Source organism: Argopecten irradians, chromosome 5, assembly GCF_041381155.1.
Source record: "Argopecten irradians isolate NY chromosome 5, Ai_NY, whole genome shotgun sequence".
NCBI classification, from domain to species: Eukaryota; Metazoa; Mollusca; class Bivalvia; order Pectinida; family Pectinidae; genus Argopecten; species Argopecten irradians.
The window spans coordinates 2351278-2378211 of NC_091138.1; the positions used below are offsets into that span (position 1 = coordinate 2351278).

General features: G+C 38.5%; 1 protein-coding gene across 2 annotated transcripts in view; it reads right to left on the reverse strand.

Moving 5' to 3' along the window:
• Positions 1–19314, reverse strand: part of LOC138322647 (p53 and DNA damage-regulated protein 1-like) — a 37156-nt gene extending 17842 nt beyond the window's left edge. Inside the window, exons 1-3 of one of the 2 annotated variants that reach the window (XM_069266646.1) lie at positions 19166–19314; positions 16487–16650; positions 14520–14620 (exon numbers count right to left, since the gene is read on the reverse strand). In XM_069266646.1, the coding sequence (XP_069122747.1) occupies positions 14520–14620; positions 16487–16611 (226 nt within the window). In that variant the 5' untranslated portion in view covers positions 16612–16650; positions 19166–19314. The remainder of the gene's footprint in view (positions 1–14519; positions 14621–16486; positions 16651–19165) is intronic. The other variant, XM_069266647.1, reaches the window with a different exon arrangement.
• Positions 19315–26934: the final 7620 nt, after the last annotated feature.

Here is a 26934-nt window from a genome sequence, read left to right on the forward strand (position 1 = left end):
ATCTCCAACACCCCGGTAATATGTCATGTTAGTATCCAGGCTGTCTCCAACACCCCGGTAATATGTCATGTTAGCATCAAGCCTATCTCCAACACCCCGGTAATATGTCATGTTAGTATCCAGGCTGTCTCCAACACCCCGGTAATATGTCATGTTAGTATCCAGGCTATCTCCAACACCCCGGTAATATGTCATGTTAGTATCCAGGCTATCACCAACACCCCGGTAATATGTCATGTTAGTATCCAGGCTGTCTCCAACACCCCGGTAATATGTCATGTTAGTATCCAGCCTATCTCCAACACCCCGGTAATATGTCATGTTAGTATCCAGGCTATCTCCAACACCCCGGTAATATGTCATGTTAGTATCCAGCCTATCTCCAACACCCCGGTAATATGTCATGTTAGTATCCAGGCTATCTCCAACACCCCGGTAACATGTCATGTTAGTATCCAGGCTATCTCCAACACCCCGGTAATATGTCATGTTAGTATCCAGGCTATCTCCAACACCCCGGTAATATGTCATGTTAGTATCCAGGCTATCTCCAACACCCTGGTAATATGTCATGTTAGTATCCAGGCTATCTCCAACACCCTGGTAATATGTCATGTTAGTATCCAGGCTATCTCCAACACCCCGGTAATATGTCATGTTAGTATCCAGGCTATCTCCAACACCCGTAATATGCCATGTTATATTCAGGCTATCTCCAACACCCCGGTAATATGTCATGTTAGTATCCAGGCTATCTCCAACACCCCGGTAATATGCCATGTTAGTATCCAGCCTATCTCCAACACCCCGGTAATATGTCATGTTAGTATCCAGGCTATCTCCAACACCCGGTAATATGCCATGTTAGTATCAAGCCTATCTCCAACACCCCGGTAATATGTCATGTTAGTATCAGCCTATCTCCAACACCCTGGTAATATGTCATGTTAGTATCCAGGCTGTCTCCAACACCCCGGTAATATGTCATGTTAGTATCCAGGCTATCTCCAACACCCCGGTAATATGTCATGTTAGTATCCAGGCTATCTCCAACACCCCGGTAATATGTCATGTTAGTATCCAGGCTATCTCCAACACCCCGGTAATATGTCATGTTAGTATCCAGCCTATCTCCAACACCCCGGTAATATGTCATGTTAGTATCCAGGCTATCTCCAACACCCTGGTAATATGTCATGTTAGTATCCAGGCTGTCTCCAACACCCCGGTAATATGTCATGTTAGTATCCAGGCTATCTCAAACACCCCGGTAATATGTCATGTTAGTATCAAGCTATCTCCAACACCCCGGTAATATGTCATGTTAGTATCCAGCCTATCTCCAACACCCCGGTAATATGTCATGTTAGTATCCAGCCTATCTCCAACACCCCGGTAATATGTCATGTTAGTATCCAGCCTATCTCCAACACCCCGGTAATATGTCATGTTAGTATCCAGCCTATCTCCAACATGTAATATGTCATGTTAGTATCCAGGCTATCTCCAAACACCCCGGTAATATGTCATGTTAGTATCAGCCTATCTCCAACACCCCGGTAATATGTCATGTTAGTATCCAGGCTATCTCCAACACCCCGGTAATATGTCATGTTAGTATCCAGGCTATCTCCAACACCCCGGTAATATGTCATGTTAGTATCCAGGCTATCTCCAACACCCCGGTAATATGTCATGTTAGTATCCAGGCTATCTCCAACACCCCGGTAATATGTCATGTTAGTATCCAGGCTATCTCCAACACCCCGGTAAATATGTCATGTTAGTATCCAGGCTATCTCCAACACCCCGGTAACATGTCATGTTAGTATCCAGGCTATCTCCAACACCCGGTAATATGTCATGTTAGTATCCAGGCTATCTCCAACACCCCGGTAACATGTCATGTTAGTATCCAGGCTATCTCCAACACCCCGGTAATATGTCATGTTAGTATCCAGGCTATCTCCAACACCCCGGTAATATGTCATGTTAGTATCCAGGCTATCTCCAACACCCCGGTAATATGTCATGTTAGTATCCAGGCTATCTCCAACACCCCGGTAATATGTCATGTTAGTATCCAGGCTATCTCCAACACCCCCGGTAATATGTCATGTTAGTATCCAGGCTATCTCCAACACCCCGGTAATATGTCATGTTAGTATCCAGGCTATCTCCAACACCCCGGTAATATGTCATGTTAGTATCCAGCCTATCTCCAACACCCCGGTAATATGTCATGTTAGTATCCAGGCTGTCTCCAACACCCCGGTAATATGTCATGTTAGTATCCAGGCTATCTCCAACACCCCGGTAATATGTCATGTTAGTATCAAGCCTATCTCCAACACCCCGGTAATATGTCATGTTAGTATCCAGCCTATCTCCAACACCCCGGTAATATGTCATGTTAGTATCCAGCCTATCTCCAACACCCCGGTAATATGTCATGTTAGTATCCAGGCTATCTCCAACACCCGGTAATATGTCATGTTAGTATCCAGGCTATCTCCAACACCCGGGTAATATGTCATGTTAGTATCAAGTCTATCTCCAACACCCCGGTAATATGTCATGTTAGTATCCAGGCTATCTCCAACACCCCGGTAATATGTCATGTTAGTATCCAGGCTATCTCCAACACCCGGTAATATGTCATGTTAGTATCCAGGCTATCTCCAACACCCCGGTAATATGTCATGTTAGTATCCAGGCTATCTCCAACACCCCGGTAATATGTCATGTTAGTATCCAGGCTATCTCCAACACCCCGGTAATATGTCATGTTAGTATCCAGGCTATCTCCAACACCCCGGTAATATGTCATGTTAGTATCCAGGCTATCTCCAACACCCCGGTAATATGTCATGTTAGTATCCAGGCTATCTCCAACACCCCGGTAATATGTCATGTTAGTATCCAGGCTATCTCCAACACCCCGGTAATATGTCATGTTAGTATCCAGGCTATCTCCAACACCCCGGTAATATGTCATGTTAGTATCCAGGCTATCTCCAACACCCCGGTAATATGTCATGTTAGTATCCAGCCTATCTCCAACACCCCGGTAATATGTCATGTTAGTATCCAGGCTATCTCCAACACCCCGGTAATATGTCATGTTAGTATCCAGGCTATCTCCACACACCCCGGTAATATGTCATGTTAGTATCCAGGCTATCTCCAACACCCCGGTAATATGTCATGTTAGTATCCAGGCCTATCTCCAACACCCCGGTAATATGTCATGTTAGTATCCAGGCTATCTCCAACACCCCGGTAATATGTCATGTTAGTATCCAGGCTATCTCCAACACCCCGGTAATATGTCATGTTAGTATCCAGGCTATCTCCAACACCCCGGTAATATGTCATGTTAGTATCCAGGCTATCTCCAACACCCCGGTAATATGTCATGTTAGTATCCAGGCTATCTCCAACACCCCGGTAATATGTCATGTTAGTATCCAGGCTGTCTCCAACACCCCGGTAATATGTCATGTTAGTATCCAGGCTATCTCCAACACCCCGGTAATATGTCATGTTAGTATCCAGCCTATCTCCAACACCCCGGTAATATGTCATGTTAGTATCCAGCCTATCTCCAACACCCCGGTAATATGTCATGTTAGTATCCAGGCTGTCTCCAACACCCCGGTAATATGTCATGTTAGTATCCAGGCTATCTCCAACACCCCGGTAATATGTCATGTTAGTATCCAGGCTATCTCCAACACCCCGGTAATATGTCATGTTAGTATCCAGGCTATCTCCAACACCCCGGTAATATGTCATGTTAGTATCCAGGCTATCTCCAACACCCCGGTAATATGTCATGTTAGTATCCAGGCTATCTCCAACACCCCGGTAATATGTCATGTTAGTATCCAGCCTATCTCCAACACCCCGGTAATATGTCATGTTAGTATCCAGGCTATCTCCAACACCCCGGTAATATGTCATGTTAGTATCCAGGCTATCTCCAACACCCCGGTAATATGTCATGTTAGTATCCAGGCTATCTCCAAACACCCGGTAATATGTCATGTTAGTATCCAGGCTATTCCTCCACACCCCGGTAATATGTCATGTTAGTATCCAGGCTATCTCCAACACCCCGGTAATATGTCATGTTAGTATCCAGGCTATCTCCAACACCCCGGTAATATGTCATGTTAGTATCCAGGCTATCTCCAACACCCCGGTAATATGTCATGTTAGTATCAAGCCTATCTCCAACACCCCGGTAATATGTCATGTTAGTATCCAGGCTGTCTCCAACACCCCGGTAATATGTCAGGTTAGTATCCAGGCTATCTCCAACACCCCGGTAATATGTCATGTTAGTATCCAGGCTATCTCCAACACCCCGGTAATATGTCATGTTAGTATCCAGGCTATCTCCAACACCCCGGTAATATGTCATGTTAGTATCCAGGCTATCTCCAACACCCCGGTAATATGTCATGTTAGTATCCAGGCTATCTCCAACACCCCGGTAATATGTCATGTTAGTATCCAGCTATCTCCAACACCCCGGTAATATGTCATGTTAGTATCCAGGCTATCTCCAACACCCCGGTAATATGTCATGTTAGTATCCAGCCTATCTCCAACACCCCGGTAATATGTCATGTTAGTATCCAGCCTATCTCCAACACCCCGGTAATATGTCATGTTAGTATATCCAGGCCTATCTCCAACACCCCGGTAATATGTCATGTTAGTATCCAGGCTATCTCCAACACCCCGGTAATATGTCATGTTAGTATCCAGGCTATCTCCAACACCCCGGTAATATGTCATGTTAGTATCCAGGCTATCTCCAACACCCCGGTAATATGTCATGTTAGTATCCAGGCTATCTCCAAACCCCCCGGTAATATGTCATGTTAGTATCCAGGCTATCTCCAACACCCCGGTAATATGTCATGTTAGTATCCAGGCTATCTCCAACACCCCGGTAACATGTCATGTTAGTATCCAGGCTATCTCAAACACCCCGGTAATATGTCATGTTAGTATCCAGGCTATCTCCAAACACCCCGGTAATATGTCATGTTAGTATCAAGCCTATCTCCAACACCCCGGTAATATGTCATGTTAGTATCCAGGCTATCTCCAACACCCCGGTAATATGTCATGTTAGTATCCAGGCTATCTCCAACACCCCGTAATATGTCATGTTAGTATCCAGGCTATCTCCAACACCCCGGTAACATGTCATGTTAGTATCCAGCCTATCTCCAACACCCCGGTAATATGTCATGTTAGTATCCAGCCTATCTCCAACACCCCGGTAATATGTCATGTTAGTATCCAGGCTATCTCCAACACCCCGGTAATATGTCATGTTAGTATCCAGGCTATCTCCAACACCCCGGTAATATGTCATGTTAGTATCCAGGCTATCTCCAACACCCCGGTAATATGTCATGTTAGTATCCAGGCTATCTCCAACACCCCGGTAATATGTCATGTTAGTATCCAGGCTATCTCCAACACCCCGGTAATATGTCATGTTAGTATCCAGGCTATCTCCAACACACCCCGGTAATATGTCATGTTAGTATCCAGGCTATCTCCAACACCCCGGTAATATGTCATGTTAGTATCCAGGCTATCTCCAACACCCCGGTAATATGTCATGTTAGTATCCAGGCTATCTCCAACACCCCGGTAATATGTCATGTTAGTATCCAGGCTATCTCCAACACCCCGGTAATATGTCATGTTAGTATCCAGGCTATCTCCAACACCCCGGTAATATGTCATGTTAGTATCCAGGCTATCTCCAACACCCCTGTAATATGTCATGTTAGTATCCAGGCTATCTCCAACACCCCGGTAATATGTCATGTTAGTATCCAGGCTATCTCCAACACCCCTGTAATATGTCATGTTAGTATCCAGGCTATATCTCCAACACCCCTGTAATATGTCATGTTAGTATCCAGGCTAATCCAACACCCCTGTAATATGTCATGTTAGTATCCAGGCTATCTCCAACACCCCGGTAATATGTCATGTTAGTATCCAGGCTATCTCCAACACCCCGGTAATATGTCATGTTAGTATCAAGCCTATCTCCAACACCCCGGTAATATGTCATGTTAGTATCCAGGCTGTCTCCAACACCCCGGTAATATGTCATGTTAGTATCCAGGCTATCTCCAACACCCCGGTAATATGTCATGTTAGTATCCGGGCTATCTCCAACACCCCGGTAACATGTCATGTTAGTATCAAGCCTATCTCCAACACCCCGGTAATATGTCATGTTAGTATCCAGGATATCTCCAACACCCCTTTAATATGTCATGTTAGTATCAAGCCTATCTCTAATTTCAATGTTTTATTGATGAGGTACACCGTTACTACATTGTGGATTGGAAGTTGTCATCTATAAAAGAATAATTTTAGGATCAAAAGGAAGTTAGAATGCCAAAGTCTGATGTCGGGTGCTGGGAAGAGACTTGGTTACATCATGTTAGCTATCTGAATGAAATGTCTGTCTGCCGAGTCAAGTCCAGAGGAAACTTGGGCCACATATGGGTCATCCAAAAGAAATGTCTAAGTGTGGTATTAGGGTGAGAGGAAACTCAGACTACACCAGCTATCCATCTTTTATTAAATATGTCCAAGTGTGGTATCAGGGTGAGAGGAAACTAAGGCTACACCAGACATCTATTCATTATTAAATAGGTCTAAATGTGGTACCAAGGTGAGAGGAAAGTTGGGCTACATCTCCCAATAATCCATCAATCTGTAATTAAATGTCGGAGGTCCAGACCTGAGGAAACCTGTTGATTTTATATGACAATTAGTAAGTCTTAATTCCCAGAAGACTTGCATACAATTAATGAATATTAATAAATGGATCAATTTATTATTCCAGATTCTGATATACCCCCCGAGAGTAATGGATTCCAGGCTTTCTAGGCTGGAAGTGTTCATATGAACCTGAAGTTTGGGGACACGTAATGATGGAGAATTCAATATTCTCTTGTTGTTCCCCAACCTATCAAAACAGAAACAGATCAAACAAATCAAAAACACATCAAAAGTTATAAGGCAAGAATCCTGTGTATATATTTTTCATCTTTCTCATTATATTTGAAAAGTCTCCATCAGCTGCATACACAAACGCCATCTTTTTCAGAAATATATTTTGCTATTGAGATGCCATGCTAGATGGAGTATCTCCTAGTAAATGATTTTTAACTTTTTATGTAACAATGAATGTACCGGTATATAATATATTGTAAGCATTCACTGACAGGGCAAATGTCAGAGCATACAGAAAATGTGGTACCCCAGCGGTTTGATTGACAGCTAGCAAAGCATCAATATGGAAGCACATATTGAGGATAGCTGTACCGGTTATAAATAGGGATGCTATTTAGGTAGAATGTGGTATCGTTTCTCCCAAGGATCATATCATCCAGTGTACATTTGGTTTGGTTTATTTATTTTTACGTCCTATTAACAGCCAGGGTCATATAAGGACTCGGCCACCGCGGCATGTACATTACAAGACTGCATGGTCAATATAAGGGCAAGGTAGACCTCCAATTACAAAAACATTGATTACCGATAATAACTTGTCATTGGACATCAGTGTCCACCTTATGTCTATAGTGTAGTTTGTTATCGTGTAATAGCCATTTGTGGATTTTTATCAGTGGGATACTAAGAATCAGTTGAATTATATATACTAACTTGAAGCCAAATTGCTGAATTTTAATTTAGTTTTATGTCCACGGCCAGCCCATCCCTTGAGTCAGTATAAGGTTGACTGTAATATAATCTATCTCCAGTGGCCAGATCTCCTGTATCCAGTAATGGGACACCATTATAGGATTATAGTCACTCACCTGATCTGTAACTGAGAGCTGAAGTAGAAGATCAAATATTACCACTGATTCAGTAATGTGATCATTAACCAATGTTTGAGCTTACAAACATAAATATTGAAGACTATATTGATAAACACTAGACCATACTGATCCATTTTCCTGTCCTGTATCATTTGGTGGCCAACAGAATATTCACCAAGATCTAATATTATTACATGTATTGAGTGATCTTTGTAGGAGGTAAAATGTTACCAGACCTGAAGTGTCTGCCAGTAGGATATTACATAGTTACCAGGATATTGCATTCTCAGCTTCTGTTATGTATAATTCCAATCAGGGAACATATCAAGTACTTTTAACAAATATATTACTCAATTAAAATTCAAGTTGTGTTTTTTTTTAGGAAATTCAACAAACTACCACGAAAAAAGGTACCAAGGGAATCTTGATCTAATGATGTCAATCATCATTGAAGTTTGATGCAGCAGAATGATTTTTTTTTCTACTTTTCATTTCTTTCCCTTTTCTACTAATATATACTGCACATGAAAACAATATAGGGAAACTATACATGAAGTAAGCATTATTCAACTTCATTGAAATAACATAAAGCCCGTTGATATTTTTGCAATTTTGCAGTCATTGCTATGATTGCGAAAATTTGATCCGATTGTATAAATATTGACAGATATCAAAAAAAGGTTGAGTCATATATCCTTAAAGCAGATTATAAAATTTTAAACCTGCAAAAATTTAATTTAATTTTTTCTATTTCAAATCACAAAAAATTTAGACTTGTGAAGATAACCGTTACTAAAATTCAATATGGCTTCTCGCCTTCTCGCAAGTCATTTTGATTGTCCATCGGTTCCGAAATACAACATTGCAATATAACCAACGAATGAAATTTGGGGCAAACTCTCCAATATTTGAAAAAGAATCCTACAGACTTACTGAGCTATATATTGGTAACAACAACTGTAAATAGCAGGAAGGACAGACATAGGCAAGATTAAGTGAATGGATGCATAGAATGAAAGGACAAATGAACATGTCCCTAGACTAGAGCTGTATGATACATGAATTAGATCAAAGGTCATTTAAGTCACTGTTTACCAATGAATCAAATTTTCCCTGACAAGACATTCCAATTAAATGGTGTTTATGACAGCTGAGGGTAAAATCACCAATTATGCACATTTTCACACAACATTCACTCGATCACAATCTTGGCAGCTTTACCGCCATGTGAGGGGTGACATAGTTATGTATAACAGATCCACACGCAGGGTTTATCCAGAACTGGAAGATCTTAATACACTGTTAAAGGCACAACATCATTATGTCTGCCAAGTTATGGTGACACATTCTGTCTCATTTCTGAAGAAGTTGACAGATCACGATTCCAAGAGTAATTTCTGGTTTCAAAACTCTCACAAAAGCATAAGATAAAATATCTATTTGGAAGAAAAACAAGAGGCCTTCTGGGCCTTAACGGTCATTTGACTATTGGCACAATACAACACATCAAAGAATATAGTAGTGGCAAACAATTTAGGTAACACAAAAAAACTGTTTTAATAGAAGAAGTTCAGGTTCTAAACTTATGATGAATTAGACCTTGAATGAATGAAGATCAAGGTCATTTATTTGAAAAAAAACCTAGTTGGTAGCCATTTATCCCAGTATGTCACTGGCCCAATATCAAGTCTCTAGACCTCTTAATTATTCACAAAAAGTTGTTTAAGGTAGGTCCATACTTTTGAAAACAGCGCCAATTCATATGACGCTAAACCGGAAGCTGCCGAGGTTGTTTTGAATTCCAGAATGGTTTCCGATGCGCTACGACATTCCACTTGGATATTTTTTCAATAAGTGAAAATTGTCTACATATAATATCAAATGTTTGAAATCATTAAATAAATCAAATAAAAGCAATGAAGTGAATATAACATGCTATCTCTGAGGTTTTTGCGGTCCCTATCGTAAATGGGAATGGACTTTTAAAACCGGAAGTAACGTTCGTCGCAATAAATCATAAGAGGGGACCCGTCCGGGCTGAAATTCTGGAATTCTTAAAAAAATCGCCTGCGGATTTTCTTAAAATACAAAATTTGGAGAAAATCATAAATAACCCCAGACATAAACCAGATAGAATATGACAAAAACATATGAATTGATGTAGAATGTTTTTTTGTGGCATGATTTTCAAAAAATAGTCAAATATGACCAATCTTAGCACTGGATGAAATAAGGGTAGGGTTGTGAGTTACAAACTTTAAGCTTACAAAATTGTGAAAATTTGATCGAGGAACCCATGTTTTTATATGATATTTGAAAAATATATTACCTTGGACATATCATATACAAATATTGTGAAATTGACATGGGTTTACATTTCTTTTTTTGCCTATTCATTGTTTTTTCAGGGGCGAAAACATGGCAAAACATGATAATTATGTATAGAAACGGTCCTCAGAAATAAAGAAAATCAGTTAGCATTTGAAAAAATACAATAGTTTTGTATATCGTTTTATCGTTAGAAATTAATGACAAACAAGAGGCCCAAAGGGCCTTAACGGTCATCTGACTACATTGGCAATAGTAAAATTAATTTCATATGGTGTCACTTTGTCAGGACCATGTCAGGATCATTTTCCATTTCTTTCAACAAATTTTATTTCAAACAAGAGGCCAAAGGGCCTTAACATGTAGGAAATTAATTAGATATAGTGTCATGGTAGCCATCTTCGATTTGGGATCAACCAGAGATGTAACAACACTTTGTCGGGACCATGTCAGGATCATTTCATGCAAGTTTCAGCCAAATCGCACCGGTAGAACTTGAGAAGAAGTTCAAAATGTGTTTTCAAGATGGCGGCTTTGGCGGCCATCTTGGATTTCGCATCGACCCGAAAAATAGCAACACTTTGTCGGGACCATGTCAGGATCATTTCATACAAGTTTCAGCCAAATCCAACCGGTAGAACTTGAGAAGAAGTTCAAAATGTGTTTTAAAGATGGCGGCTGTGGCGGCCATCTTGGTTTTCGGATCGACCCGAAAAATAACAACACTTTGTCGGGACCATGTCAGGATCATTTCATGCAAGTTTCAGCCAAATCGCACCGGTAGAACTTGAGAAGAAGTTCAAAATGTGTTTTAAAGATGGCGGCTTTGGCGGCCATCTTGGATTTCGCATCGACCCGAAAAATAACAACACTTTGTCGGGACCATGTCAGGATCATTTCATGCAAGTTTCAGCCAAATCGCACCGGTAGAACTTGAGAAGAAGTTCAAAATGTGTTTTAAAGATGGCGGCTTGGCGGCCATCTTGGATTTCGCATCGACCCGAAAAATAGCAACACTTTGTCGGGACCATGTCAGGATCATTTCATACAAGTTTCAGCCAAATCCAACCGGTAGAACTTGAGAAGAAGTTCAAAATGTGTTTTAAAGATGGCGGCTGTGGCGGCCATCTTGGTTTTCGGATCGACCCGAAAAATAACAACACTTTGTCGGGACCATGTCAGGATCATTTCATGCAAGTTTCAGCCAAATCGCACCGGTAGAACTTGAGAAGAAGTTCAAAATGTGTTTTCAAGATGGCGGCTTTGGCGGCCATCTTGGATTTCGCATCGACCCGAAAAATAACAACACTTTGTCGGGACCATGTCAGGATCATTTCATGCAAGTTTCAGCCAAATCGCACCGGTAGAACTTGAGAAGAAGTTCAAAATGTGTTTTCAAGATGGCGGCTGTGGCGGCCATCTTGGATTTCCAATCGACCCGAAAAATAACAACACTTTGTCGGGACCATGTCAGGATCATTTCATGCAAGTTTCAGCCAAATCGCACCGGTAGAACTTGAGAAGAAGTTCAAAATGTTTTTTCAAGATGGCGGCTTTGGCGGCCATCTTGGATTTCGGATCAACCCGAAAAATAACAACACTTTGTCGGGACCATGTCAGGATCATTTCATGCAAGTTTCAGCCAAATCGCACTGGTAGAACTTGAGAAGAAGTTCAAAATGTGAAAAGTTAACGCACGGCGCACGGCGCACGGCGGACGGCGGACGACGACGGACGAAACATGACGACTATAGGTCATCCTGACCCTTCGGGTCAGATGACCTAAAAATCAACAGGATTGAGACTACATTCACCCTAATATTACGGAAAACATATTTTTATGAATTTTTCTTTTTGCGGCCAGCAAATTTGTACTGATGGTATATTTCAAGCTCAAATATCTCAAAAAGTAGTTTGAGAACCCCCATTTTTCTATACAGATTTGAAATCTACATGAAAAATGCAAGAACATAAGCACTATTAGAAAAAAATGACATGGGTTTTACCAAAAGTATGGAGCTACCTTAAATATATTAGCCTATTTGACCCCTAGCTGTGTTTATCCTGTGACCTTGAATAGATCAATGTTTATAAAATGTTTTGGACTGTATCATGAATGATCTGGCAGGTTTGATGGTCTAATGAATGATCTGGCAGGTTTGATGGTCTAAGAAATTAATCCAAGGAGACTGTCATCGACGTACAACAAATCATGGATGACGAACATTATGTATTTCTAGCAAGAAACGGCTGTAACGTTAGTTTTGAATGACGTTCCCAATACAAATACCAAATTTCTGACGTGACACCAACTGTATCTTTGGTTTCGACGTGCCCGGTTTACATTAATTATGGAACACTTAAGGCATTACATCATCACATGTCTATAAAACAATACTACAGGGCTTTCTGGTGTTTAAACTAATTTTCCTTATACAAACATTGACTGGAGTTGATTCGAGATGATTTAGTATATTCCATATTTCACGCCAATTGGAAATCTCGTAAAAAATGTAGCAGAACAAACTTTTTAATTATCATCAGAGATTTATATTACATGATCAATGAAGTGATAGAGGATATGTGTTACATGTGGGCTGACCTAGATCACTAACATAACAGAAAACTGATCATGTCCAGATGTCCCTTTGTATTTCCTAGAGGACGAAGAAGGTAAACATGGAACGCGGTACACGATATCCGAGTCTAGTGGTATAATGAATGTATATATACAATATAGGGTGTTTACTTGGTCAAACAGTTCCATCTGATTGATTGTAATACTGAAGGCATATATTGCAGACCAATGCGTGATTTATTGAATAGATATAAAACTAGACCACGCATGCATGGGTATAGTCAAATACATAACAGTAGAGGACTTCACAGTAGAAACACAAACCCAAAGGTATGCCTTTACATTTATCTGGACAACCAGTGAAATTCTATAGAAAATATTGTGGCTTTCTGGGGTCACTTGGGATTTGGATTCCTCCTACACAAAGTTAACATAGCCGATAGACACCTCTGTCCATTCTAACAACAGAGTAGGTAGATATCAATATTTACAATCATTGTGAGTACTTTATAGATTTTCCTGTTGATAAGACAAAGTAATAGATACATTGTATGACCACAAACTTCACACAAGTTTAATTATTCTGAACTTGACATCCCTCTGAAGACAGGATGACGTCAAAGTCTACACCACATAACCTTATCCCAATAACACAACATCATCAGTTACTAATGATGTGATATCACTGATCGGAGGACCTTTACAATAAAATATAAACAAGAAAGTGTGGGCTATCATTTAATACTCTAGCGTGTAATTACAGTAAAGAGATTTACCAACACTATCCAAAGTTTGTAGTTAAACTTATTGATGATTAAATTTGCAGTTCATTGTGATAAAAAGATGTAGATAATACTACATGTATCTAAGAGTGGGAAATAACATAATTACTCCTCATTTTGGAATGTAACTTGGAATGATTTACCAACAACATCACTAAATGAAAATCAGCTAAATAGCAGGTAGAGCTGGGATTAAAAAGGAAATATTTTCTAGATTCTGTTAGTTTAAAACTGGGGGTTTATTAGTTTAACGTCCTATTAACAGCCAGGGTCATGTAAAGGTTAATAATGTGTGAGGAAAGCAGGAGTACCTTGAAAAAAACAACCGACCAGGGGTCAGTACCTGGCAACTGCCCCACATTGCATTCAAACTCGCGACCAAGAGGTGGAGGGCCTGTGGAAAATATGTCGAGACATCTCAACCACTCGGCCACCGCAGCCCCAGTTAATTAAAAACTATTGGAATATAACAAAACATTTACAAATTATTATATAAAACCTCTTTTCCTAAAACAAATTAAGGATATTTACATGCAATTGAAATATATTTCAGCCTGGATTGCAATTCGGTACACAAAAAGGACAAATAACATTACAGCAAAGAAATATTAACCAGAGCTCAACTGGATTTGCACTCTTCTAAGAAGAGAAGTCTTCTCAGAAGATATTCCAGCTTATAGACGAAAGAGCTTTCAAAAGAAGAAGAGCTACAATCGAATGAACGAAAGGTATATTCTGGAAGTAGAAGGCAAATTGAGTTAGACTTTGGGTAAAATTAGGCATGTTGTAAGGGAAACAACTCCCATCAAATGTTGTTGAGCAAATTGGAAAATATACCAGGTAAATTACACACAGAGTCACACCAACATTGAATCTAAGCCTTTCTCCAACCATACCTACATGCACATGTACTATAACATTTCAATTAGCTGGTACAAAGGAACTGACCTTTCTCCAATAACTTCTTGGTATCTGCCACAGGTAACTTGATGAACATGTTTCCAAAACACACCCAATTTTTCTGTGTTTTCTTATCTTTTGACAACAACCTAAAATAAGAACTTATCAGCATGAAACAACTTATATTATACATTTGCTTTTTCTTCTTTCCTTATCAATGAATAAAAAATTATATTACATGCAAGGGGAGGTTAGAATCCGGGATTATAGACAGGCGTCCTTGTAGACAATTAGTCATTATAAACAGGGAGTCTTGAAAGTAGATTTGAATGTATTTATTCTTAAAGGCCCACTACCTTTCCGAAACGGTTTTTGATTTTTAAAATGGGAATGTAAAACGAGATTAATAATTTTGTCGCGTGGCAAAAGTTATTAACTTAACGTTAATACTAGACTTATTGTCACCTCCTAAACAATTTAATTAAAATAAATAAAATGTTAATTTTCATAACGCGGGTCGTCTTATGTTTTCCCCGTCGTCCTAAATACCGCGCGGTAGTTGACTATCACTGCGGCAGACGGTAAAACAGCGAAATGACTCTCCATTGTTATCATATATTATGCAGGAAATCTTGCATATGTTTGGTGTTGTAACCTCATCTTAGGCCATCGGTATATATTTTCTGAGGTAATTAATGTTTTTAAGAAATCTTTATATTTTGTTCCGGAAAGGTAGTGGGCCTTTAACACTGATCATCACTACAAAACAGTTATGCAACTTAAACAAATAAGTTTTGATGGCAAGATGTAAGTACATGAGGACTGCTAAGACTTGGAAGAGTGCCAGGAGAAAACCACATGATCGATCAGGTGACGGTCGACACCTGACCTCTTCACATCCGTACTGAAGATCAAACCCTGGCTGGCTAGATACAAGGCTTAGAAAACATCAACATCCCATAACCAAACCTTCTATATAGCAAACAAAATATTCTAAAAAGCAATTTGTTAAAGGACAAAACAAATTTTATTGCTAAATTGTAAAGTTATTCAACAAATGAAACTTTACGGTTCTTTTTTTTAAACTTTCCTCATTGCCCGTCTTGTTTTCTGACTTTTTTCCCCACTTCTGCTTTCTCATGTCAAAATAAAAACATCCTCCTACCAAAGTTGTCTCCCTTCGTTTGACTATTAATACTTTTCTTTTTTAATACCTTAACTTTTTCAGTTTTCCATGCAATACATAAGTGTTTTCCTTATAATGACTAGCCTCCCTTAAATGCTTAATAAACGTATCTGTCTAATTTTATTCATGATTTAGAAGAATTTTGAAAAAAGAAATCCTGTTGTAAATCATGCAGAGACAGGAATAGACCGAAGTCAAGATGAGCAATAATGATTCAGAAACTTTTGATAAAAAATCAAACAAATATTGAACATACATATCGCTAGGTAGTTCCCATTTAGTCAAACAAGCCAAAGTTAGCTGACATTGTAACGTCATTGCCAAGAAACTCACGTGACTATCGTTACTACGTAACGTCTCTAAGAATTCTTCCGAGAACGGGTCATGAACTTTCCGACATCCGTTCGGAAATAATCGTAACTTCTATGGCGACCAGTTTAAAATGAAGGCATGTTTACAAGTATCGACTGTCAACAACTGCTGTACCAAAGTTATTAAGAAATCATTATAAATATTCTTTGATCTCACTTAATTTTAATTACATCTACAAACACTAATAACATAGGCGTCAAATCTAACTTGACATTTTGTTGATAGTTAGTTATAGTGTGATTTTAAATTTCAATGTATAAGTACTATTTTCTTTCAATCACATTATATTTTCAGACAATAAAGCTATGATACTGCATTATTCTAATTGCCTCCCTTCTTTTCTGATACTATAATTGAACTGTTTACACTGTTTATCTGACAGCAAATGCTAGTGTAAAAAGCTAAAAAGCAATGCTGGCTTTTCAAATGTCCAGTTCTACCAATGATTAATACTTACCTGATTGCCTCCCTTGTTTTCTGTCGTTTTTTGTCCAGCTCGACCATCTGGTGTTTATCGGAGATGATGTCTTCAGCCAGTTCCTCAATCTCTGCCATATGAAGCAGCAGCTTATTGGTCTCCATGTTGGATCAGGCATCACCCGAGGAAACCTGATAATACTGCTGGTAACAAATAGGTATACTTTATAGTCAAACTGGGCAAAAATTCATTATTCAATGTGATATAAATCAGTACCTCATATGACGTCCATTGTATACAGCTGCAGGGCTTTTTATCTAGCCTAATTTCCCCATGGCAAATCCTCTTAATTTTTCCCAATTTAAGCCCTAAATTTCCCAAAAGTTTATTGAAGACTATCCAAAAACATTGCATGTACTTAGTTGGCTAAGGCTTTAGCTATTTGTGAATTGGCTTCAGAAAAGTACATAAACTACACTGGAAATGAAAAGTCTTATTTGTTATGCTTTATTTCATATTTCATAATTTTCCCCAAATCTTGGATTTGTTGCACATTTTCCCCAAATTCAAAGCCACGGGCCCCATTCCCAAAGGAATGAAAAAAAGCTCTGAGCTGTATGAACTGTGGATAAGTACATTCGAAGATATAAATGTGCATTAAATTTTTATTCACGCTTTCTAAACTCAGCCCATTTAAAGCTTACCAACACTTTGGTTTTATTCTGACTTTTTAAATAAACACATGATTGCCTTATGGTTGTGCAGACTCAGAGCCTGTCAATGTGTTAATATGGTCACTGGACTGCTTCATTGAAAAAGAGGTCCTTAGGGGTTTAACGGTCATCTGACAACCTTGTCAGCATTAAATGGAAAAAGAAGTAAAAAGTTTTTCAAGATGGTGATTTTGGTACTGTATTTATGAAAATGAGAAAAAGTTCAAAATTTATTTTCAAAATCGTGGTTGTGGTGGCATCTTGGATTTTGCTTCAACCCGAAAAATAACAACAACACAAGGTCAGAACCATATCTGGATAATTTCAGCGGTCATGGCGGCCATTTTGAATTTCTAATAGACCAAAAAATAACAGCACATTGTCAGGATCATGTCAGCACAAATGTTTTTTTAAGATGGCTGGTGTGGTGGCCATCTTGGATTTTGGACTTATCCAAAAAAAATTCAGCACTTGATCTGAGGCAAGTTTAAGCTCAATCCCATTGGTGGAATTTGGGAAGACGTTGTATCAACAGCTGATGGTAGAGAACAAGGGACAAAGCCTGATGACTATAGGTATCCTGATTTAATGACCTAAAAACCTTCAGTACAGATCAGGTCATATAGTCGGCAAAGCCGTATTTTTTCATGTCAAAGACTCAGGTTTGATTCAAGTTCAAGGCACTCGACAGGAATATGAAGTTTGCATGATAGAAATGTGAAGTCTAGTCTACATACATGTATATACTGTACATCAGTAAAAACGTTTATGTTGCTGGACACACTAACACATTGTAGAAAAGAGTCAGTGATCAATAGTGCTTGAAATTCTGACAAAAATAAACATACTGTCATTTAAAAAAAGACTTATTTGATAGTAATAGGCTTATTTTTAATAAGCTATAATGTTTTATCGCACCATGGACAGAAATGTCCCCGAATGATTGGCAGAGAGCCGTCACGTGGTGACCCCCTATCACTTTATAGGGGGTCAGTAAATTTTATTATGGTGCAATATGGCGGCTCTCGCCCTCGCTTCAAAATTTAAACACATTATCTTCAACTAAATATACCACTTCATTACCATAAAAACTATATATTACTTGTTAATTTTTTTGTGTAAAAATAACTTTAATCGTTTTAATACTTCAAATTACATGAAATGCATTTTTTTATATACGAGTTGCTTCCCCTACGCCAGTTTGAAAGTTGATGACGCGGCGAAAGTCAAATGTAACAATTCAAGCGTTTTCTAGACTATGATTATAAACAAATGGAGGTGTTCGTACCTACAGATTAATCTTCACTCTACAATCAATTTATCGGCATAACTTTTAAGTGATTATCTCAGCGAGAATGCACAGATGATCAAGGAGATTGTGCTTAAAATGTTAGATGGATGTTTGTGTCACTCTTGTTTGTGATGCTTTCAAAATACAGACGGTCTGGTGTCATATTGAAGTAGGCCTACTGTGCACATAGGAATGCCGAAATTATTGTTGAGCAGGTTCCTTATACAGTACATTTGAAAATTCTTGAAAGAAATACAAAGATAAATATATAGCCTAGGCCAATTATTTTAAAAGTGGCGATGGTTTGTTATCATTCGCGTCAGTATTATTTAAGTTTTATTTCAGATTCTTGACCAAACAAATAGGAAACAAAGAATTAATAAAACAAATAAATGGTCCTCGTTGCGATAAATTCGTTATATAGACTAGTCAGTTACTATGGCCCCATATAAAGGCATAGAGGGTCAGTAGGAAGTATAGGAGGCTCGGGCTACGCCATCGCCCTATAAATCTTACTGACCCTCTATGCCTTTAAAGGGGGTCAGTAATTGACTATATAACTAATAATAATATTTCAGTAACACTTACTGTACATAATGTACAGTTAGTACAATATTAGAACTTCAAACACTTGTGTTTTGATCATTTACATATACGAGTAACAACACGAATGGAAATATATGCATCAATTGGTTTGTATTTTAGATGACGTACCTGTTGTGGTCTGGTGATCGTTCTCGAGCTCCGTGCAACTTAACACAACGTGTGTGCCGCCATTGTAACCTGGAGAATCACGCGTAGCTGTTATAATGCCTTAACTGCGTTAAATGATATCGTTCTACTTTCACTTTCGTTTAGCATCATCAGCTATACACGTTTTTAGTTCGACAAACATCAGAAAAATGTTAAGATTTAATACACTGGAATCATGTACCCTATAATTTCATGTAGGAGCGATATAGCGATGTGCAATCAGCCGGGAACGAACCCGCGACCACAGACTTCAGAAAATGCACACTTACTAATAGGAGTTGCTTCCCTTAGACTGAATTGATATCGACAACATGCAAAGTTACGGCACACTATATCTTTTGTGTAAACATAGAATGATTTAATTCTCGCAACGGGTGTCCCAACAACTGAAGGGATCTATTACTACAAGAAAATTGCCTATATCATAGCTAATATTATGCTATATCATATTTCTACAACATCAGTCCGATATAAGCCTGCCTATATCATAGTTTCTACAACATCAGTCCGATATAAGCCTGCCTATATCATAGTTTCTACAACATCAGTCCCATCTAAGCCTGCCTATATCATAGTTTCTACAACATCAGTCCGATATAAGCCTGCCTATATCATAGTTTCTACAACATCAGTCCGATATAAGTCTGCCTATATCATAGTTTCTACAACATCAGTCCCATATAAGCCTGCCTATATCATAGTTTCTACAACATCAGTCCGATATAAGCCTGCCTATATCATAGTTTCTACAACATCAGTCCGATATAAGCCTGCCTATATCATAGTTTCTACAACATCAGTCCCATATAAGTCTGCCTATATCATAGTTTCTACAACATCAGTCCCATATAAGTCTGCCTATATCATAGTTTCTACAACATCAGTCCCATATAAGCCTGCCTATATCATAGTTTCTACAACATCAGTCCGATATAAGTCTGCCTATATCATAGTTTCTACAACATCAGTCCCATATAAGTCTGCCTATATCATAGTTTCTACATCATCAGTCCCATCTAAGCCTGCCTATATCATAGTTTCTACAACATCAGTCCGATATAAGTCTGCCTATATCATAGTTTCTACAACATCAGTCCCATATAAGCCTGCCTATATCATAGTTTCTACAACATCAGTCCCATATAAGCCTGCCTATATCATAGTTTCTACAACATCAGTCCCATATAAGCCTGCCTATATCATAGTTTCTACAACATCAGTCCGATATAAGCCTGCCTATATCATAGTTTCTACAACATCAGTCCGATATAAGCCTGCCTATATCATAGTTTCTACAACATCAGTCCCATATAAGCCTGCCTATATCATAGTTTCTACAACATCAGTCCCATATAAGTCTGCCTATATCATAGTTTCTACAACATCAGTCCGATATAAGCCTGCCTATATCATAGTTTCTACAACATCAGTCCCATATAAGCCTGCCTATATCATAGTTTCTACAACATCAGTCCGATATAAGCTGCCATATATCATAGTTTTCTACAACATCAGTCCGATATAAGTCTGCCTATATCATAGTTTCTACATCATCAGTCCGATATAAGCCTGCCTATAGCATAGTTTCTACAACATCAGACCGATATAAGTCTGCCTATATCATAGTTTCTACAACATTAGTCCGATATAAGTCTGCCTATATCATAGTTTCTACAACATCAGTCCCATATAAGTCTGCCTATATCATAGTTTCTACAACATCAGTCCCATATAAGTCTGCCTATATCATAGTTTCTACAACATCAGTCCGATATAAGTCTGCCTATATCATAGTTTCTACAACATCAGTCCGATATAAGTCTGCCTATATCATAGTTTCTACAACATCAGTCCGATATAAGCCTGCCTATATCATAGTTTCTACAACATCAGTCCGATATAAGCCTGCCTATATCATAGTTTCTACAACATCAGTCCGATATAAGCCTGCCTATATCATAGTTTCTACAACATCAGTCCCATATAAGCCTGCCTATATCATAGTTTCTACACATCAGTCCATATAAGCTGCCTATATCATAGTTTCTACAACATCAGTCCGATATAAGTCTGCCTATATCATAGTTTCTACAACATCAGTCCCATATAAGCCTGCCTATATCATAGTTTCTACAACATCATCAGTCCATATAAGTCTCCATCTAATATATAGTTTCTACAGCATCAGTCCCATATAAGTCTGCCTATATCATAGTTTCTACAACATCAGTCCGATATAAGCATGCCTATATCATAGTTTCTACAACATCAGTCCGATATAAGCCTGCCTATATCATAGTTTCTACAACATCAGTCCGATATAAGCCTGCCTATATCATAGTTTCTACAACATCAGTCCCATATAAGTCTGCCTATATCATAGTTTCTACAACATCAGTCCCATATAAGTCTGCCTATATCATAGTTTCTACAACATCAGTCCGATATAAGCCTGCCTATATCATAGTTTCTACAACATCAGTCCGATATAAGTCTGCCTATATCATAGTTTCTACAACATCAGTCCCATATAAGCCTGCCTATATCATAGTTTCTACAACATCAGTCCCGATATAAGTCTGCCTATATCATAGTTTCTACAACATCAGTCCGATATAAGCCTGCCTATATCATAGTTTCTACAACATCAGTCCGATATAAGCCTGCCTATATCATAGTTTCTACATCATCAGTCCCATCTAAGCCTGCCTATATCATAGTTTCTACAACATCAGTCCCATATAAGTCTGCCTATATCATAGTTTCTACATCATCAGTCCGATATAAGCCTGCCTATATCATAGTTTCTACAACATCAGTCCGATATAAGTCTGCCTATATCATAGTTTCTACAACATTAGTCCGATATAAGTCTGCCTATATCATAGTTTCTACAACATCAGTCCCATATAAGCCTGCCTATATCATAGTTTCTACAACATCAGTCCGATATAAGCCTGCCTATATCATAGTTTCTACAACATCAGTCCGATATAAGCCTGCCTATATCATAGTTTCTACAACATCAGTCCCATATAAGTCTGCCTATATCATAGTTTCTACAACATCAGTCCCATCTAAGCCTGCCTATATCATAGTTTCTACAACATCAGTCCGATATAAGCCTGCCTATATCATAGTTTCTACAACCATCAGTCAGTCCGATATAAGCCTGCCTATATCATAGTTTCTACAACATCAGTCCGATATAAGCCTGCCTATATCATAGTTTCTACAACATCAGTCCCATATAAGTCTGCCTATATCATAGTTTCTACAACATCAGTCCGATATAAGTCTGCCTATATCATAGTTTCTACAACATCAGTCCGATATAAGCCTGCCTATATCATAGTTTCTACAACATCAGTCCGATATAAGTCTGCCTATATCATAGTTTCTACAACATCAGTCCCATATAAGCCTGCCTATATCATAGTTTCTACAACATCAGTCCGATATAAGCCTGCCTATATCATAGTTTCTTACAACATCAGTCCGATATAAGTCTGCCTATATCATAGTTTCTTTCATATAACTAACATAGTCTACACTCAGTCCATATAAGCCTGCCTATATCATAGTTTCTACAACATCAGTCCGATATAAGCCTGCCTATATCATAGTTTCTACAACATCAGTCCGATATAAGTCTGCCTATATCATAGTTTCTACAACATCAGTCCCATATAAGTCTGCCTATATCATAGTTTCTACAACATCAGTCCCATATAAGTCTGCCTATATCATAGTTTCTACAACATCAGTCCCATATAAGTCTGCCTATATCATAGTTTCTACAACATCAGTCCCGATATAAGCCTGCCTATATCATAGTTTCTACAACATCAGTCCGATATAAGCCTGCCTATATCATAGTTTCTATCAACATCAGTCCGATATATAAGCTGCCTATATCATAGTTTCTACAACATCAGTCCGATATAAGTCTGCCTATATCATAGTTTCTACAACATCAGTCCGATATAAGCCTGCCTATATCATAGTCCCATATAAGTCTGCCTATATCATAGTTTCTACAACATCAGTCCCATATAAGCCTGCCTATATCATAGTTTCTACAACATCAGTCCGATATAAGCCTGCCTATATCATAGTTTCTACAACATCAGTCCGATATAAGTCTGCCTATATCATAGTTTCTACAACATCAGTCCGATATAAGCCTGCCTATATCATAGTTTCTACAACATCAGTCCGATATAAGCCTGCCTATATCATAGTTTCTACAACATCAGTCCGATATAAGCCTGCCTATATCATAGTTTCTACAACATCAGTCCCATATAAGCCTGCCTATATCATAGTTTCTACAACATCAGTCCCATCTAAGCCTGCCTATATCATAGTTTCTACAACATCAGTCCGATATAAGTCTGCCTATATCATAGTTTCTACAACATCAGTCCGATATAAGTCTGCCTATATCATAGTTTCTACAACATCAGTCCGATATAAGCCTGCCTATATCATAGTTTCTACAACATCAGTCCCATATAAGCCTGCCTATATCATAGTTTCTACAACATCATCCATATAAGCTGCTATATCATAGTTTCTACATCATCAGTCCATATAAGCCTGCCTATATCATAGTTTCTACAACATCAGTCCGATATAAGCCTGCCTATATCATAGTTTCTACAACATCAGTCCGATATAAGCCTGCCTATATCATAGTTTCTACAACATCAGTCCGATATAAGCCTGCCTATATCATAGTTTCTACAACATCAGTCCGATATAAGCCTGCTATATCATAGTTTCTACAACATTAGTCCGATATAAGCCTGCCTATATCATAGTTTCTACAACATCAGTCCGATATAAGCCTGCCTATATCATAGTTTCTACAACATCAGTCCGATATAAGCCTGCCTATATCATAGTTTCTACAACATCAGTCCGATATAAGCCTGCCTATATCATAGTTTCTACAACATCAGTCCGATATAAGTCTGCCTATATCATAGTTTCTACAACATCAGTCCCATATAAGCCTGCCTATATCATAGTTTCTACAACATCAGTCCGATATAAGTCTGCCTATATCATAGTTTCTACAACATCAGTCCGATATAAGCCTGCCTATATCATAGTTTCTACAACATCAGTCCGATATAAGCCTGCCTATATCATAGTTTCTACAACATCAGTCCGATATAAGCCTGCCTATATCATAGTTTCTACAACATCAGTCCGATATAAGCCTGCCTATATCATAGTTTCTACAACATCAGTCCCATATAAGCCTGCCTATATCATAGTTTCTACAACATCAGTCCGATATAAGCCTGCCTATATCACTAGTTTTTTTTTTCTTCAGTCCGATATAAGCCTGCCTATATCATAGTTTCTACAACATCAGTCCGATATAAGCCTGCCTATATCATAGTTTCTACAACATCAGTCCGATATAAGCCTGCCTATATCATAGTTTCTACAACATCAGTCCGATATAAGTCTGCCTATATCATAGTTTCTACAATCAGTCAGTCATATAAGCCTGCCTATATCATAGTTTCTACAACATCAGTCCCGATATAAGCCTGCCTATATCATAGTTTCTACAACATCAGTCCGATATAAGCCTGCCTATATCATAGTTTCTACAACATCAGTCCCATATAAGCCTGCCTATATCATAGTTTCTACAACATCAGTCCGATATAAGCCTGCCTATATCATAGTTTCTACAACATCAGTCCGATATAAGCCTGCCTATATCATAGTTTCTACAACATCAGTCCGATATAAGCCTGCCTATATCATAGTTTCTACAACATCAGTCCGATATAAGTCTGCCTATATCATAGTTTCTACAACATCAGTCCCGATATAAGCCTGCCTATATCATAGTTTCTACAACATCAGTCCCGATATAAGCCTGCCTATATCATAGTTTCTACAACATCAGTCCGATATAAGCCTGCCTATATCATAGTTTCTACAACATCAGTCCCGATATAAGCCTGCCTATATCATAGTTTCTACAACATCAGTCCGATATAAGCCTGCCTATATCATAGTTTCTACAACATCAGTCCGATATAAGCCTGCCTATATCATAGTTTCTACAACATCAGTCCGATATAAGCCTGCCTATATCATAGTTTCTACAACATCAGTCCGATATAAGCCTGCCTATATCATAGTTTCTACAACATCAGTCCGATATAAGTCTGCCTATATCATAGTTTCTACAACATCAGTCCCATATAAGCCTGCCTATATCATAGTTTCTACAACATCAGTCCGATATAAGCCTGCCTATATCATAGTTTCTACAACATCAGTCCCATATAAGTCTGCCTATATCATAGTTTCTACAACATCAGTCCGATATAAGCCTGCCTATATCATAGTTTCTACAACATCAGTCCGATATAAGCCTGCCTATATCATAGTTTCTACAACATCAGTCCGATATAAGCCTGCCTATATCATAGTTTCTACAACATCAGTCCGATATAAGCCTGCCTATATCATAGTTTCTACAACATCAGTCCGATATAAGCCTGCCTATATCATAGTTTCTACAACATCAGTCCCATATAAGCCTGCCTATATCATAGTTTCTACAACATCAGTCCGATATAAGCCTGCCTATATCATAGTTTCTACAACATCAGTCCGATATAAGCCTGCCTATATCATAGTTTCTACAACATCAGTCCGATATAAGCCTGCCTATATCATAGTTTCTACAACATCAGTCCGATATAAGCCTGCCTATATCATAGTTTCTACAACATCAGTCCGATATAAGCCTGCCTATATCATAGTTTCTACAACATCAGTCCGATATAAGCCTGCCTATATCATAGTTTCTACAACATCAGTCCGATATAAGCCTGCCTATATCATAGTTTCTACAACATCAGTCCGATATAAGCCTGCCTATATCATAGTTTCTACAACATCAGTCCGATATAAGCCTGCCTATATCATAGTTTCTACAACATCAGTCCGATATAAGCCTGCCTATATCATAGTTTCTACAACATCAGTCCCATATAAGCCTGCCTATATCATAGTTTCTACAACATCAGTCCTATATAAGCCTGCCTATATCATAGTTTCTACAACATCAGTCCGATATAAGCCTGCCTATATCATAGTTTCTACAACATCAGTCCGATATAAGCCTGCCTATATCATAGTTTCTACAACATCAGACCGATATAAGCCTGCCTATATCATAGTTTCTACAACATCAGTCCGATATAAGCCTGCCTATATCATAGTTTCTACAACATCAGTCCCGATATAAGCCTGCCTATATCATAGTTTCTACAACATCAGTCCGATATAAGCCTGCCTATATCATAGTTTCTACAACATCAGTCCATTAACATGCCTATATCATAGTTTCTACAACATCAGTCCGATATAAGTCTGCCTATATCATAGTTTCTACAACATCAGTCCCATATAAGCCTGCCTATATCATAGTTTCTACAACATCAGTCCGATATAAGCCTGCCTATATCATAGTTTCTACAACATCAGTCCGATATAAGCCTGCCTATATCATAGTTTCTACAACATCAGTCCGATATAAGCCTGCCTATATCATAGTGTCTACAACATCAGTCCCATATAAGCCTGCCTATATCATAGTTTCTACAACATCAGTCCGATATAAGCCTGCCTATATCATAGTTTCTACAACATCAGTCCGATATAAGCCTGCCTATATCATAGTT